Source organism: Rhinoderma darwinii, chromosome 1 (genome assembly GCF_050947455.1).
Source record: "Rhinoderma darwinii isolate aRhiDar2 chromosome 1, aRhiDar2.hap1, whole genome shotgun sequence".
In the NCBI taxonomy this organism is placed as follows: domain Eukaryota; kingdom Metazoa; phylum Chordata; class Amphibia; order Anura; family Rhinodermatidae; genus Rhinoderma; species Rhinoderma darwinii.
Genome location: NC_134687.1, coordinates 215477221 through 215494782, shown reverse-complemented (window position 1 = coordinate 215494782; position 17562 = coordinate 215477221). Strand labels below are relative to the sequence as shown.

Below are 17562 nucleotides of genomic sequence, written 5' to 3'. Positions count from 1 at the left end.
TGTATGAGGTATTTGTCTTCAGTGGCACAAACTGGGCACAATATATTGTGCATTAAAATGGCATATCAGTGGAAAATGTTAATTTTCACTTTGCACCATCCGCTGCGCATTAACGCCTTGGCGCACCACGACTTAATAGCATGTCGTGGTGCGAGGGGTTATTTATGGAGCGGGCTCATGCGCTGTGCACGCTCCATATTCTACAGGTGTCAGCTGTGTATTACAGCTGACACCCGGGACTAACGGACAGGAACAGTGATCGCGCTGTTACAGGAGCCTGTAAAATGACATTATACTGCAATACATTAGTATTGCAGTGTATTGTACCAGCGACCTAATGATCGCTCGTTCCAGTCCCCTAAAGGGACTTTTGGGAGGTTTCCACTGTTTTGGTACCTCAGGGGCTTTGCAAATGCGACATGACACCCGAAAACCATTCCAGCTAAATTTGAGCTCCAAAAGCCAAATATTGTTCCTTCCCTCCTGAGTCCTGCCGTGGGTCCAAACAGAAGTTTATTACCACATATGGCGTATTGCTGTAATCGGGACAAATTGCTTTACAAATTTTGGGGTAATTTTTCTCCTTTATTCATTTTAAAAATTAAACATTTCTATGTTTTTTCAGAAAAAAGTAGAATTTCATTTTCACTGCCTAATTCCACTAAATTCAGCAAAAAAACTGTGGGGTCAAAATGCTAACTATACCCCTAGAACAATTTCTTGAGGGGTGTAGTCTTCAAAATGGGGTCAGTTTTGGGGGGATTCCACTGTTTTGCTTACTCCAGGGCGTTGCAAACGCGACATGGCACTGAAAACCAATCCAGCAAAATCTACGCTCCAAAATCCAAATGGCGCTCCTTCCCTTCTGAGCTCTGCCGTGGGTCCAAACAGCAGTTTAGTACCACATATGGGGTATTGGCGTAAACGGGAGAAGTAGCTTTACAAGTTCTGGGGTGCTTTTTAATCTTTATTCCTTGCAAATATTTTTTTTCAGAAAAAAAGTAGATTTTCACTTTCACAGACAAACTCCAATAAATATAGCAAAATACCTGTGGGGTCAAGATGCTAACTATACCCCTAGATAAATTCCTTGAGGTGTGTAGTTTCCAAAACCGTCTCACTTTTGGGGGATTTCCACTGTTTTGGCACCACAAGACCTCTTCAAACCTGACATGGTGCCTAAAATATATTCTAAAAAAAGGAGGCCCCAAAATGCAGTAGGTGCTACTTTGCTTCTGAGGCCGGTATTTCAGTCCATTATCACACTAGAGCCACATGTGGGATATTTCTAAAAACTGCAGAATCTGGGCAATAAATATTGAGTTGCATTTCTCGGGTAAAACCTTCTGTGTTACAGAAAAAAATGTATTACAAATGAATTTCAGGAAAAAAAATAAAATTTGTAAATTTCACCTCTACTTTGCTTTAATTGCTGTGAAGTGCCTAATGGGTTAAGAAACTTTCTGAATGCTATTTTGAATACTTTGAGGGGTGCAGTTTTTAATATGGGGTGATTTATGGGGTCTATCTAGTACATAAAGCCCTCAAAGCCACTTCAGAACTGAACTGGTCCTTGTAAAAATAGCCTTTTGAAATTTTCTTGAAAACATGAGAAATTGCTGCTAAAGTTCTAAACGTTGTAACGTCCTAGAAAAATAAAATGTTCAAAAAACTATGCAAATATAAAGTAGACATATGGAATATATAAAATAGTAACTATTTTGTGTGGTATTACTATCTGTTTTACAAGCAGATACATTTAAAATGAGATCATAATTTTTGCAAATTTTCTCAAAATGTTGGTGTTTTTCACAAAGCAATGAATTTATTGACCAAATTTTTCCACTAACATAAAGTACAATATGTCACGAGAAAACAATCTCAGAATCGCTTGGATAGGCAAAAGCATTCCGGAGTTATTACCACATAAAGAGACACGTCAGATTTGAGAAATGGGGCTGGTCATGAAGGTCAAAATGAGCTCGGCCTTGAAAGGGTTAAAAAGTCTATACTTACCCCCTGATGTCATAGCGAAGGCTCCTTGTTTCCCTGGCTGTTCTCTGTGTAGCTAGGCCTCGAGGGATGATTTATTCCATGTGACCGCTGCAGCGTCATCACAGGAGGCCGGGCTGCATGGAGAACAGAGGGGCGCATCACTGTGGCAACGTCAGTGAGGTATCCCCCCAACTCCCCCACAGCAGTGATTCCGCCTGAAAAGCTGCACCACAATTTGGTGCGGGTTCTAGGTCCGATACGCAGCATATCAGACCTGTGGAAACGCAGCCTAAAAGGGATGCATATCAGAGATCTATTGACTCCCCCCCCCCCCCCCCATTGTGGCTCTCACTCATGTCAGGAGGGAGGAAAGGTCACAATGAAAAACATTAAACTTTGGCTCATTCTTACATAAAACCCCAATGTAGGTATTTCCTAGTCATTTACTAATGATCCACGCTGTTCTGGGGATACACAAACCATAAGATCCGGTATCCGCAGCTAATCTGTCTGTATAGGGTCTCCAGACAGCAAGTTTGTGTCTAAATGCTACATTTTACATTCAATAATGGTTGAAATTTCAGCTTGCCTCATCCTCACATCTTATCCATTCAGATTAGTTTCATTGTGGAGCAGTGAAAGACCTGCTTAGTTCTGGGTTTGCCCCTCTGAAGCCACATGTGACACCCCACCTATTGAAAGCTGAAATTACAGCGTTACCAAACCTCGGCACCAGGGTCAGAACCATACCACGGACACTTGGATGGGAATCATGATGGACTTTTTACAGTATTCGGTTTGGCTGCTCTTTGTATTGATTAGTAAATTAATAAATTGAAGTGATTTGATTTCGGCTGGACTGTTTATTTCTTTTTAATTCTTAATGTCTCTCAACATCACCTATTTTATAGCAGGAGAGCTCTGCATTAGACGACGACCTGGCGGCTCTCCTGACATGTCTAGTAAATACAAGCCATTCAAAGTGGAATGGTAAAACACAGTTGTCAATGTATTCATACACTTCCAAGAGGTACAACATCGGAATGGTAAAGTTCTGAGAAATGATCCAGAATTGTTATTTCGAGGGGAATACAATTATTTTCGAAGACAGACATGTCGGAAGAGCTGACTGGTGCCCTTTAAAAAGGGCTAATAGACCATTTACAAATATTACTATATAAAAACATCTCACCCCATACTTTAACAGATTTGTTTATGAAGCAATACATTTAATATAACATTCATGGAATATTTTAAAACCAAATAAAAATAAATTTTTGCAATATTGGAAAAGTAGACATTTTATTTTATGCAGGACTTCAATATGAACTGTTGGGAGAGGTAATGTATAAATATCTTATTAGAGATGAGAGGTGAATTGGGAAAGTTTCTGAATTAAATTGCATCAGTGTTTACACACTTTTGTAATTTATACATGAATTCGATTGCTAAAGGGCACTGACAACTTTATAAATTAAAACGTTCCCTTTTTCCCTGCCGCCGTCTTACAGTGGTTCATGTAATGAGACAGATGACATTAAAAACAAATCTACAAACTGATGCCAGTGTATGGTCCTGTTCTCCACTTTAAAAGATTCTTGCCATCTAGGATTGTTTGTGAATGGCTCTTCCCTGGTTACAAGTAGATTATGTAGGTGGTCATATCTTCCAGAATAGTCTCTTCCTGTACAGGATATATGCAATCAGCACCCATATAGAAGTAGCTACAAGATTCTGGGTAAGGTGCTGTGTATGTGATGGATTGTCCTGCATCTTCCACTTGAACGGAAAATAGTTTTCAAAAACTTCATGGCCAACGTAAACCAGGATCGAGTTCATTCCTAAAATTGGGGGACGGACAAAAATTTCATTTATTTCTGGATACGAACAATCCATGCAGGTATCGACAAACCCAGTATGGCTGCTGACAGAATGGATACCAGTATCGACTACTGCCTTATGACTACACAGATGACGACCAAAAGTGGGTTCTATACAGCTGGCAGGTGTGCGCCAGTCCGACACTGGTCACATCAGTTAACAGTACAAAACATAAGCATATAAATATCATCTATAGTCTTTTCAAAAGTAGAGGTGTGGACATAAAGGCTATGTACACCTTTGTTTTATTTTTAAAAAAAATATAACTTTCTGTGCCTGTGTTTGGTGCAACTTTAATTACTTTATTACTAGTTATCGATCACATTTAAGTTATGAACTTTGACACGCAGGACTCACTCCCTGAACCCATCAGTAGTGCTGACCTGACTGACTCCGGCTTCAGTGCATGATACAGCTGCAGCGCATCCAGGATAGAAAAGCAGCTGTATCTGAAAAAGTTAATTATTTTTAATAAAAAAAACAGCAATTGTTGGATCGCTTGTATGATATACTGCAATACTAATGCATTGCAGTATATTGTTACACTAACAATCTCCTATGAAGCCCTGCCTCCGGCCCAAAGATGGCAGACCTGGGGGGGGGGGTTTCATCAGGCCCCCAAGCTGCCATGCCAACAATCGGCACCTTGCCGTGTAGTTTTCAGCGGTGCCATTTACCTTTAAAATCAATAAGACACTAAGGCCTTCACACGAACGTGTTAAAACGTCCATGTGACGGCAGTCACGCAAACCTATATAATTCAATGTGGCCTTGTTTCAATGGACTGTGTGAAGGGTCCGTGAGAAAATAGTACATGTCCTTTTTTTTTTTTTTTTCAACGCATCCATCCATAGATGCTAGTCTATAGGGGATGCGTGATTTTTTTTTTTTCCGCGTAGTTTTACCAAGCACAGTTGCAGCATACAACTGTATTATGACCAAAACACCGTCTTCCCTGACAATATCTAACCCCATCATTGGCTCTAAATATACAGCTAATGCTCAGAGTTGTAAAACGTGCCCCACCCCCTTTTATAACGAATTTATCATATGGTGATAAACTCAAGAAATACGGATAGATATTTTTACAGCAAATAAAACATACAATAATTTAAAGCCGATTAGGAGTGGAAGGCCTACTGCACTATCATCCTTTTAAATGTATTTTAGTTTTTTTCACAGTTTCTTACCTGGGTAAAAAAATGGGCCGCCCATCCAAACCCTTTTGACATCCACCAGAAAATAAATCAGCATGAGCAGGAAGAAAGCAAAACAACTGAGGGTTGTCACATAGGAGATGGACCTGTAAAGTTTAAAAGCAACAATGAAAATATTAAAAGTTAGCAGCTATTACAGTAGCGTGCTGCAGAATGTAGACAACGTGTGCATAGGAATACAGGGGGTTAAACTAAGACATGAGTTGTGAACTCTTAGGCCTTATTCAGATGAGCGTATTATACGTCCGTGTGCTGTGTGTTAAAAAACGGACAGCACACGGACCTACGTAATTCAATGGGGTTATTCACATGTCTGTAGTTTTACATGCACCGCATGTCCTATTTTGGTCAGTTTTTGCAGACCACGTCGCCCATTGACGTCAATGGGTGCGTGAAAAACCCATCAGCGCACGGACGACATCTGTGTGCTCTCTGTTTTTCGCGCACAAGTTGCTAAAGATGAGGAAAAAGAAAAACAGGAACAATAATGCCACACGGAACTGAAATGCTTGAAATACCCTCGGTTTCTTTGCAGGCGCAAATCGGACGCACTCATCTGAATAAGGCCTTAGACTGAGCTCACAGGCTGTGTTGCAAAGAGTAAAATCCGCAATGTGTGAGCCCAAATTACCATCACTGAAATAAACAAGGCAAAATAGCCATTATGCTTTGAGATATTTCATCTATGAAATACCCATTATTAAAAACTCGTTCTGGCTTCATCAAAACAGCCTTTTTACAGATCTGTATGGTACAGATCCATACTATGGCGCCCATAGAAATCTACGTATCGGTACTCTACACCGTGGTACTTGCGAGTCAGTAATACGAACCTATCGGGACTGTGTGCCACAGTACAGGGACAATACATACAGCATTGGTGTGATGGGTTAAAAAAAGATTACCTGGGGTAAAAGATTTGGAAAAAAAAAGGGCAGAGTGCGTTATTACTTTACAAAAAGTATTTGAGTGCTACCATGTTGTTTTTTTTTATTTTTTTAATTCTTAACGGCCATTTGGATGGGACCTACGACCAAGTTTTCTGTAGTATCCATCCTCCATTACACTGTGATTATGAGTTTTTCTTTTTCAGCAAATAATGGTGTTTCATAAAAACATTACACCTTGTCAGATCGGTGGGAATACTCTAACCAAGCAAGTACTGCAGATTCAAGGGATTGTTTTTGACAGCATGTTAGAAGAGCAAGATCTAGTCACAGCAAGGCTTGAACTGGTCCACCAGAGAATGATTTGGTGGGCACTTGCTTGATAATAGGACCCAAAAGGTCCAGTGACATCCAACCCCATCTGAAGCTAGAAAGTGATTAACTTGCTGATGGGGTTTACTATTATTTTACAGTTATTCACAAAAACTATTCGTAATTGTCATGGATTTGCATCAAACTCCATTTAGGATTACACAGATGCCAATCCAAAGTGGGCACCGTGGAGCACCTCGGTCACACCTTCCAGCTGTAGCCAGACACGGGTCACATCAGGTAACCGTACAGAATATAAACCTATAAATAATATCAATCGTCTAGCGATGTGGGTAAGAGAGTCAGCGGTTTTTTTTCTTACCACAGGTTTTTGTTCACTGGAATGAATCCTTCATTTGTTGAGCATTTAGTCAAAATTGCAGAGAGAACACCCTAGAAACAGAAGAAACAATTCTAGAATATGGAGGACGCCAGCATAGATTTATTCATTACATATTCAGTGTATATTCTGCACATCTATACAGTCTCTACTTCTGGTTTCATGAACGTACAGCAATTTTTTTTTCTCTGGAGTACTGGTCTTACTAAAGGTTTTTTTTCATATTGCACATGAAAACATGGCTAGGAAAGCTAATTCTAGAATATTATATGAAGTTGTAATAGATGACGAATACATAAAATGCAGTTATCACTGGCAAAATAATTTAGACATGAAACCCCTGGTAAGCAGCAATCCATAAAATAAGCCACAAAAACACACAATTGCCCATTACATACCATGAACACACTCCACGTGAAGAACCTCACCAGCACCTGCTTGTGCTGATTCTTGTAAAACACGAGAATTTTACCGGCCTGTAACAGTGATAAAAATTACATACACGTTATTAACAGAGTAGGCTGTCCTATCCATAAACCAATTATTAAGACCTGGTCTACGCAGACTTTTTGCAGCACAACTAATGGATTTTTAAAAAGGTTGTCCAACCCCATAATTTATGATTTGTTTATTTAGTTTTCTAAAGAAACATCTTACAATGGTCCAAAATAACAAAAAGGGAGTAATATTTAACTTACCAATCCCGTGCCACCACTTTCCAGGATCCCGCCGGTTTCTTGGCCTCTAGCGGTGAGCTTAGGGATGTCGACACGTCAATGCTGCAGCCAGTGATTACATGTCATGTCGACACGTCCTCTCTGAAGGCTGAGTAAACCGGGATCGGCAGGGGGAAAGGGAAACGTTGGCAAGGGATTGGTAAGGTGAGTATTAGGCTGGGTTCACACACCCTATTTACGGACAACCCCTTTAACTGTTAGGCCTCGTCCATATCGCGTTTTCATCCTTTCATCTGAGGTATCTGTTGGGAGTCCTAACGTATCTTACTGTATAGGCATATAGTGGGATAAGTTGGCCGAACTCCCCGGGCACAGCGCTATGGACAGGGACGTCAGGGGTTTCTCCAGTCCTGAAGTCCCCGGCCAGAGCAGTACCTGATGCTCTTCCTGGGGACTTCGGCCCCGGGGAAGCTCGCCGAGGTATACATTTAACGTATAACTCTGACTGATGACATACTGTAGCATCCATCACACATAGGCTCAAAAGAAAACCAAAAACTGGTATATCGATGTATACCAGTCCGACAGAGGCCAAAAGGACACTGGGCTAATGGAGCCCTATGGACACATTTAGGGTATATGTCGGGAGCTTTTCCAACATACACGCTAAAGTAGGGTAAAAACGAAATGCGAATCTACCGCTGCAGTCCAAAAGATTACATTAAATTGTATGTAAACTTGTGGATTGCAGCTGTCACTCGATCAGTGGTGATACAATAAGGGCTTGTCCACACAAAGCGGAATTGCTGCGTATTTTCCATCCGGAATTGCGGATGGAAAATACGCAGAAGAATACAGTAGCTGCAAAGTTGGTGAGATTCAACAAATCCCATCCACACGCTGCATAAAATGTCTGAGCAGAAATTCACCTGCGGTGCGTATTTTTCATACCGCAGCATGTCAATTCCTGCTGCGGAAAGTGAACAGAATTGCTGCGTTTTTCAGAGGACATGTCACCATCTCTCAGCATTGAAAAAAATGCAACAATATCCGCACCATTTCCTGCAATAAAAAAAAAAACGCAGGAAATGGTGTGATTTTCTGCAGCAATTCCGTTACGTGTGGACAAGCCTTAAGTCTCCATGTGGCCGAAGCCTACAGAGATTGTGCAGGATTAGAATTTTTTTTTTTTTTTTAAAAACAGTCACTTATTAGTGTACTACAATATTATAAAGGTTCTAAAATACAAAAAGGCAAAGTTTAGACATTGGAGATTTGCTAAACAAGCCAGAATTCAATGGCAAGTTGCATGCCAAATATCTTGTTAGTAACACTTGTTACACCTACCTCAACATTTCTGAAAAGTGTCAAAAGAAAGACGTGGCTATGAAGAATCGGAAAATGCGCCAGATTTATGGGCACGTGTCAGTTTTCTCCTGTTTCCGAGTCTACTTCTGTGCTGCACCTATTCTCCGCAATGCTTTGCCTCGGACCAGACGACTAACTCTTATAGCTTTTAGGGTATGTGCACACACACTAATTACGTCCGTAATTGACGGACGTATTTCGGCCGCAAGTACCAGACCGAACACAGTGCAGGGAGCCGGGCTCCTAGCATCGTACATAACTATCTGCAGGACAACTGTCCCGTACTGTAATCGTGTTTTCAGTACGGGACAGTAGTTCCACGGAGAGGCAGGGACTCCTAGCATCGTACATAAGTATGATGCTAGGAGCCCGGCTCCCTGCATCGGTCCGGGACTTGCGGCCGAAATACGTCCGTCAATTACGGACGTAATTAGTGTGTGTGCACATACCCTAAATGTTACTTAAAAACTCTCAACTTTTCACAATTCATATGTCATGACTGCATAGCAGCTATGACCACAAAATATTATTTTCCAATACCTCTTCACTCTGTCCTGCGGTCCTTTTAACAATGCTAGACTTCTTGCTTCACAATGAACTTTATATGTTGTGTTGGCACAGACTCTTCCTAACGGTGACTGTAAGGGCAAGTGTCCATAGACAGCTGAAATATTGTAAGCATATGCGTATATTTGTATTGTATTCTAATGGGTCCTGTGTGCATGAATGGGTTCACACCAGAATCGTTTGACTAAGGCCTCATGCACACTTCCGCCACACATTTTTCACGGCCGTTTGTGACAGATCCGTGTGACCGTTTTGTGCACTCCCGTGTGCACTCCGTGTTTCTGTTTCCGTGTGCCGAGCATGGTACTGTCCAGGGTGCTGAAAGAGTTAATGGGCTGCACTGATCGGAGGTAACTCTTTCAGCAACCTTGACAGTACCATGCTCGGCGCGCGGAAAATAAAATAAAAAAATAATAAAGTTCATACTTACATTCCTACTGTCCGGCCTCCAGCGATGACGTTTCATCCATGTCAGCCTGTGATTGCCTGCAGCGGTGGTCATGCACGTCAGGATGACATCAGAAGGCTGGCCTCCAAGGATGACACTTCATTCCACGTGACCGCCTCTGCAGCCAATCACAGGCTGCAGCGGCCTCTGCAGCCAATCACAGGCTGCCGCGTCAGAAAAGAAGGTCGGACTGGAGGAAGAAGAGGGACCCGTCACCAAGACAACGACCGGGTACGTATGAAATTCCTTTTATTTTATCTTTAATCAGCAGCCCCTTTTCTCTTATCAGTGATTGATAGAGACAAGTGGCTGCCGATTAGTGTAATGTTTTTCTGCCCGCCCGGCGGTTGCTAGGCAACGGCTCCGTCACACACGGACGGCACACGGATGCCTTCCGTGTGCCTTCAGGTTTTTTTTGACGGCCCCATTGACTTGCATGGGCCTCACGGATTCTCTGACCAAAGTAGGACATGCTCTACTTTGGATAGGAACGGAGCAACGGACCGTCAAAAAAACTGAAGTGTGCATGACCCCATTGAAATGAATGGGTTCAGGGTGCCATCAGTGACAAAAACGGATAGCACCCTGAAGGAAAAAACTGAAGTGGGCATGGGGCCTTAGAGGAGTTGACTTTATATTAGGATATCCTACCAAACATTGAAATAACATCCTGAACAGCGGGTAACGATTGAAGAGGATCAGAAATTGCTAATAGATCATCCGCATAGAGGCAGATTTTGTGAACCGTAGATCCAACTGTAATACCCTGACTATTTGAATTACTACGTATTAACTCTGCCAGTGGTTCCATAACCAGGGAAAATATGATAGGGGATAGTGGGCAGACTTGTCGCGTGACATTTTTTTTTTTAAAGAACCCTAGCTGAAGGAGACGAGTATAATGCAAGGATAGAGGATTTTATGAAACCTTTAAGACCAAAGTGCTCCAAGAGGTGAGACAAATAATCCCAATGCACTCGATCAAACGCCTCCTCGGTGTCCAAGGCTAGGAGCAGCGAAGGCTTTAGAGTAATCTCCGCACACTGCACCAAATCCATAAACCTACGAGTTCCGTCCGGAGCCTGTCGTCCTGCCACAAACCCCACCTGATCTGATTTAACTGAGGGACAATTCGGAAAAGTCTATTGGAGAGAAGCTTCGCATATATTTTGACATCCGAATTTAAAAGAGAGAGATCGGGCGGAACTTAGCTGGAGATATAGAATCTTTCCCAGGCTTGGGGAGGGTAACTATAGTGGCAGATAGCATTTAGTCTGGGAAAGCACCTTCCAAGGCAGCCTTATTGAAGACTTGCAATAGACGAGGGGCTAGGATTTGGGCATACACTTTGTAATAGTTGTTCATAAACCCGTCAGGGCCAGGAGCTTTAAATAACTTCAGGGAAGTTATGGCTTTATGTATTTCCGGTTCAGTAAATGGGGCCGAGAGATCCTGTAGCTGGGTTTGTGACATGTGGCAATAGGACCGCATTGAGAAAGTCTGATATCGGACTTGGTTGGTAAATGTTAACATCTCTATGCAGGTTGTATAAAGTGCTATAATACGCCTGAAACTGCTCAGCTATCAGTCTATGATCCAGAATTGTATGCCCCTGTTTGTCTATAAGGTAGGCAATGAGAGTGCGGCAAGGTTTGTTTTATTTTCTTAGCCAAGAGTGCGCCAGCCTTGTTATTATGCACGCAAGTATGCATTTGCATGTGTTTGAGATATAAGTCATGCTGGGAAGAAAGTAGAGACTGTAAATTGAAACTAGGGACCGCAATTCAGTCGAGTAAATCATTGAAGGGGACGCTTTGTTTTTTAAATCTAAATCTGAGATTTTTGGAATTTGTTCAAATATCACCTTTTTCGTTTGGCCTGAGAACATCCCTCTCATGTAAGCCTTGTGGGCGTTCCACAATACATGTGGACAGGAAACTGTTCCTATGTTTGAAGTACTGTGTCAATTCTTCCTTTCATTTATGTTCATGATCAGAGTGGTGGAGGATATAAATTATTTAAACGCCATTGGGAGAAGATTTTTTTTTTAGCAAAAAATAAATCAATCCTGGAGTAGGAAACGTGTGGGGGAGAGAAAAGGGTATAATCCCGCTTTCCCCCATGCTGGCACCTCCACACGTCATACAGGCCCTCCTCTAACAGAGTTGAAGCAAAGGGGGAAATTGGTCTACATCTAGCAGTGGAGTCTATAGACGGTTCAATGGGCATATTAAAATCTCCACCAATAACTAACAAGCCCTGTGTTGAATTCTTAATTTTTGGCAGTAAAGATTTTAAATAATGATGTTGACGTTTGTTGGGAAAATACACATTAAATATAGTGTACAAAATATTATTAATTTCACACACCAATCCTAAAATCCTCCCTTGAGGATCTTGAATAAGCGATTTAAAGGTAAGAGCTACTGTATTCTTGACAGCAATCATAACTCCTTTACGTTTAGCTGGTAAGGAGGAGGTAAAAATGTGCGGAAAATATTTGTTAGAAAATGTAGGGGATTTATCTACATGAAAATGCGTTTCTTGTACCAATAAGATATCACATTGCAAGGACTTGGCCTCACGCCACAAAAGACTTCGTTTGAAGGGACTATTAAGTCCCCTGACATTAATTGAGGAATATTGTATCACCATAAAGGAGGATCAAAGAACATATGCCATTAGACGTGTGAAGATACCAGTAAAACAATACCCATACAGTATTGGGACACAACAGCCTGGACAATGCAGTAGTAGGTAAGTGTCTGCGAAGTTAGATGTTTTGCAGCCGAGTAACAGAACCAGCAGTACATATAATAGTAGAACAAAACAAACCATAATTGAGCAAACTACCACACTATGACTGTTTTCACACGCACTGATTTTTCCAGGGGGAGGAAAAACAAAGCACGTTAGAAGTGCTCAATACAATTGTAGAGTTAAGGCTAACTGGAAGAAGGATACTGGAATCTCAGGGGATTCACACAAGCAATAATAAATGATCAGCTTGGTCAGGTAGCATGTTGACAGGAGCCCACGGTGTGCCATTCTGGAACCAACGAAGCGGGTGCCAGAGTCCCTCCAGATCTAGAGGATAGTTCAGGAATGGGGACGTTCCACTTTCGTAGCAGTGAAAAACCTTCCACAGAGGCGACAGCAGCGAGGGCACCATTATTCGTTATTAATAATTTGGTAGAGAATCCCCACTTGTATTTCATGCTGTGGTCTCTCAAAATCTTTGTAACTGGAAAGAAGTCCCTTCAAGCTTGAAGAGTGGCAGCCGAGAGATCCGGAAATAAAGAGATGGAAGTGTAAGGGTTAGGCAGCGTACCCATCTTTCTCGCCTCAAACATCAATCTTGCATGAGGAAGCGCTAGTACACACTTTTGATGAAATTATAGGCCCGAGATTGGAAAAAGCTTCGATATCCTCATTATATAGCATCATTAGAAATAGAGTCATTAAGCAGAATCCGAAGGATGGCTATAAAATGTCGGAGAGAGTGACGGGGGATTCGGATATAGCGGAAGTTATACTGAAAGGGTGGAAGACCGTTCGAAAGGAAATTATAAATGAGAGATGGAGGGAGTCGTATTTCAAAATGATGCATAATGCTATTTATGGTTTCAACATACCAGCTTCTGCCTCTAATCCGGAGAGGATAACTGCTTGTCCTAAATGTCAATTGGCCAAATCTGTTATGTACCACGGGATTTGGAGCTGTCAAGCTACCCAAAATTTTTCTGGGGAAATGTGCAGGTTTGCAACAACATTCTGGGCAACATCCCTACCAATGTCTCCACAATGTATGTTATTTCATCAGGTGAGACCACCTGAGGAAGAGGACACGGCGATATCTAGACGGGTGCCCTCAATAATACATACTGTCCTCATGGTAGCAAAAAGATGTCTATTGCAGAACTGGTTGCTTAGGGAAGCCCCAACACTATCGGAGGTGATTATACAGCTGAAGAAGCTTTTGAATATAGACCGTCTAGAAACAGAATGACATAAAGAAAAGGAAACGGCACACTTTTTCGCCAAATGGAAAAGATTCATTGTTACTCAATTCGATGATCAGGAGATGAGAGAATTAATGACCTCGTTTAGACAGACAGCGTGGTACGCAAGAGAACACCTTAGTGGTTCTTTGGGAGCATTGGAGATACCCTAGAGGTGTCAGGGAGAAAGATATTAGGACAATACCAGGTATTGTTAGACTACTTGCACAGGTCTTTTTGGTAGGACAGAATACTGGAGGTGGAATGGGATGGTTGGCTATGTGTCGGAAATAATTGTAAACTCTAAATTCTTACTTGTATGGACGTTCTACTGTGTAATATTTTGTGAAGGTAACGATGTCGATACATTTTGGCAAATGTTCAATTGTTTTTCAAAGTTCAATGTTGTATTGAAATGTTATTATGTAAAATTGGAAAAAGGCAAATAAAAAAGAAAGTTAAAAAAAAACACATCAATCTTTCCTTTAGGAGATAGAAAGGTATTCTGTACAGAACATCCCTAGATGCCTTGTCTGGAGCCGCTTTGGATTTTGGTATTCTATGTACCCAGTCAATTGTCAAGTCCAGATGTGAGAGAGATGGTGCAATGGTGAGGAACAGACGTCTTAGATAAGTTGCAAGAACAGAAGAGGTCACCTACTCTGGGATATCCCTTATTTTAGTATTATTGTGCCTGGAGCGATCCTCGGCATCTGTGGCTTTACCCTTGAGCCATTTAACTTCTACCAGTGTATTATGTGCATCCACAAGTTCATTGTGTGCCACGAGAAATCTTCCATTTTGCGTTCCAAGTGGTCGGTACGATCTCCCAAAGCGTTGACATTGGATTGCAGTTCGCGGACTAGAGAGGAAACGCTGTTGTTGATGCCATTTTGAAGAAGGACTACCATGCCTTTAAATGTGTCCACTGTAATGGGGGCATCAGAAGAGGGAAATTGAGTAATATCATAGGGCGCATCCACCAAAGCCTGAGACAACAAGACATCATCTATTTGTGAAGATTTCTGTTTGGCTGGACATTTAACTGTAGGCGAAGCAATAGGGGAGAGTGCATTCCTCTATTTAGCGTTATCCCCGCCATTTGCTGAGTTCATCGAGGAGTCTTTATCCTTAAAAGGCGCCCCATCAACGTGTAGCGAGAGGCTAGGAGGGCACATCTCCCCAGGTATCGGAGTGAAAGGAACAGCCAGTAGAGAACATTCATCCTGTGGCAGAGCAGGGTTAGCAAAATACTCCATAGGTTTCCTGAGAGCAGTCTTGCCCCTACGTTTTGTCATGGTAGCTTATTCTTTTAGTATATAAGCAAGTGAAAAGTCACCAAGCAAGGATCAACAGGAGGAACGTCCCAGTAGCAAAAATGAGTACAATCCAAAAGAATATAGGTAATCCTCAGTAAAAGATTTCAATAATCCAAAATACAACAGGTAGTAATAAAGCTCCTATACCATATGTAGTACAGGAACGCTGCAGTAACAGCAGACTCTAGTGGCAGTGATGGGCAACTTTATTTTCTGCTTCAGAGCCAGGCAAGGCCGTAAGGTAACACCCCTGGGGTGGAAGGATATCAGCTTCCCACAGTCTCTTATTCCCCCCCTGTAATTCGCAAGGGTCCAAACTTTGGATGCAGAAGGCCGTCTATGCGATCAGCGCTAACGGCCGTCAGAGGAAATTTAGTCTGCTGTTGGAAGGCTGAACTAGGCCTCAGTTGGGCAGGACAAGAAATAAGGAACGGTGTAGGCCCGAGGATGCAGATAGTCTACCCCAGTGCTCAGCGTGCCCTTCTGTGAGGCTGGGTTCACACAACCTATTTTCAGACGTAAACGAGGCGTATTATGCCTCGTTTTACGTCTGAAAATAGGGCTACAATACGTCTGCAAACATCTGCCCATTCATTTGAATGGGTTTGCCGACGTACTGTGCCGACGACATGTCATTTACGGGTCGTCGTTTGACAGCTGTCAAACGACGACGCGTAAATTGACTGCCTCGGCAAAGAAGTGCAGGACACTTCTTTGCAACGTAATTTGAGCCGTTCTTCATTGAACTCAATGAAGAGCAGCTCAAGATTACGAGCGTTAAAGACGCCTCGCATAATGCGAGGAGGAGCTTTTACGTCTGAAACGACGCAGCTGTTTTCTCCTGAAAACAGTCTGTCTTTTCAGACGTAAAAGACAGTTCTCGTGTGCACATACCCTGAAGGTAAGTATAACAGGGAGAGAACCAAGATGCCGGATGGCAATAGATTGTTCCTGCTTCTGTCTCTCGTGCAACACGCGGCCGGTCAGGCCAAGGCACCGGCCGACTGCCGTTACAGGGACACGACATGTTCTATACTTGGAAGTTTTTCGCGCCTCACGCACCCATTGAAGTCAATGGGTGCGTGAAAATCACGCGAAGCACACGGAAGCACTTCCGTGTGTCGCGCACCAGTAGATAAAGAAATTAAGGAAAAAAAAGCATGCACTTCATTTCTTTTTCTAAACATCAAAACCGCGTGTCATAAGGATGGCATATGCATGAAAATCACGCAGCATTCACTGATGACACACGGAACTGCAACGCGCGCAAAACGCACATGCTCGTGTGAATCCGGCCTAAACCACACATAATGCACCATCACACGCTTTATTTGCCTTTTTAAACTCATTGCTAATTTTTTTCTAACACTACTGTATAGATTTCATATAGACGGACATTAAATTAATGTGTAAGGTCAGGAACACACACAGTTTTTAATTCCGTTCTTTGATTCAAACACAGGATAGGACATAAAAGAAAGGAGACACATCAATCTTTTTTCTTAAAAAAAAAAAAACCTTTCCTTCCTTTTGGATCCACTTCTGGCTTGGGCTTAAAAAAAACAGCCAAAAAAAAATGCATCAAAACGGTGCGCGCGATCCAGGCCTAAAATATATAATTTCACCCTCATCTACTCATTGTAAGCAAAATTTTGCAGGGCCTGGTCCATAGTAAAGATCTAGATACAGGATATAATGCTTATAATTAAGTATAAACAACATAGGAAAATTATTCACATTACCTGGAGTCCAAGAAATGCTATCACAACTGAATTTATAGTTCCCAATATTCCTTCAGGGTCGTAAGGGACTGTTGTTTTATACACCACCTGCAGAAAAGTCCACATGCTGTCAGGCCAGTTGCAGAGGTTTCTGGAAGTTACAATATATTCATGTATATTTGATGTGAATAGAGAGAAAATGATAAGGTATATAATGCAGTGTACACCTGGGCACACTTATGCCTTGCTGGTTATAGATCCGATACACTGCATCCTTATTGTCCTATTATACCATCTAAATTTATATCTATAGTGTGCAAATTTTATAAGGCTATATAAATGGAATTGTGCATAGTCTATCTTGCTGTTCAGGTTACTTTGCATTTTGTATGCTTGTAACCCCATTAAGAACCTTGCCAATTTTGGCCTTAAAGGGTAACTAAACTTTCAGAAAACTTCTGACATGTCATAGTGACATGTCAGAAGTTTTTAATCGGTGGGGGTCTGAGCACGGAGACCCCACCAATCGCTAAAACTAAGCAGCAGAAGTGCTCAGGTGAGCACTGAGCCGCTTATTTTCTGATCTGCTTTTTTTGGAAAGCCAAGCAGCTGGTGTACAGCACCATAGACTTTCTATTGAGCCCATACACCAACTGCTTGCCTTATGGAGAAAAGCCGATCAGAAACCAAGTGGCTCAGCGCTCACCCGAGCGTTTCTGCTGCTTCGTTTTAGCGATCGGTGGGGGTCTTAGATCAAGGTGTGTTATAT

At 42.0% G+C, this 17562-nt stretch overlaps 1 protein-coding gene across 1 annotated transcript in view; it reads right to left on the bottom strand.

Annotated features, from left to right (window-relative positions):
- Positions 1 to 2838: 2838 nt before the first annotated feature.
- The window catches only part of HGSNAT (heparan-alpha-glucosaminide N-acetyltransferase), a 57396-nt gene continuing 42672 nt past the window's right edge, over positions 2839 to 17562 (bottom strand). Inside the window, exons 14-18 of the mRNA XM_075861520.1 lie at positions 16815 to 16901; positions 7091 to 7168; positions 6675 to 6745; positions 5067 to 5179; positions 2839 to 3836 (exon numbers count right to left, since the gene is read on the bottom strand). Coding sequence (XP_075717635.1) covers positions 3655 to 3836; positions 5067 to 5179; positions 6675 to 6745; positions 7091 to 7168; positions 16815 to 16901 — 531 coding nt within the window. The 3' untranslated portion in view covers positions 2839 to 3654. The remainder of the gene's footprint in view (positions 3837 to 5066; positions 5180 to 6674; positions 6746 to 7090; positions 7169 to 16814; positions 16902 to 17562) is intronic.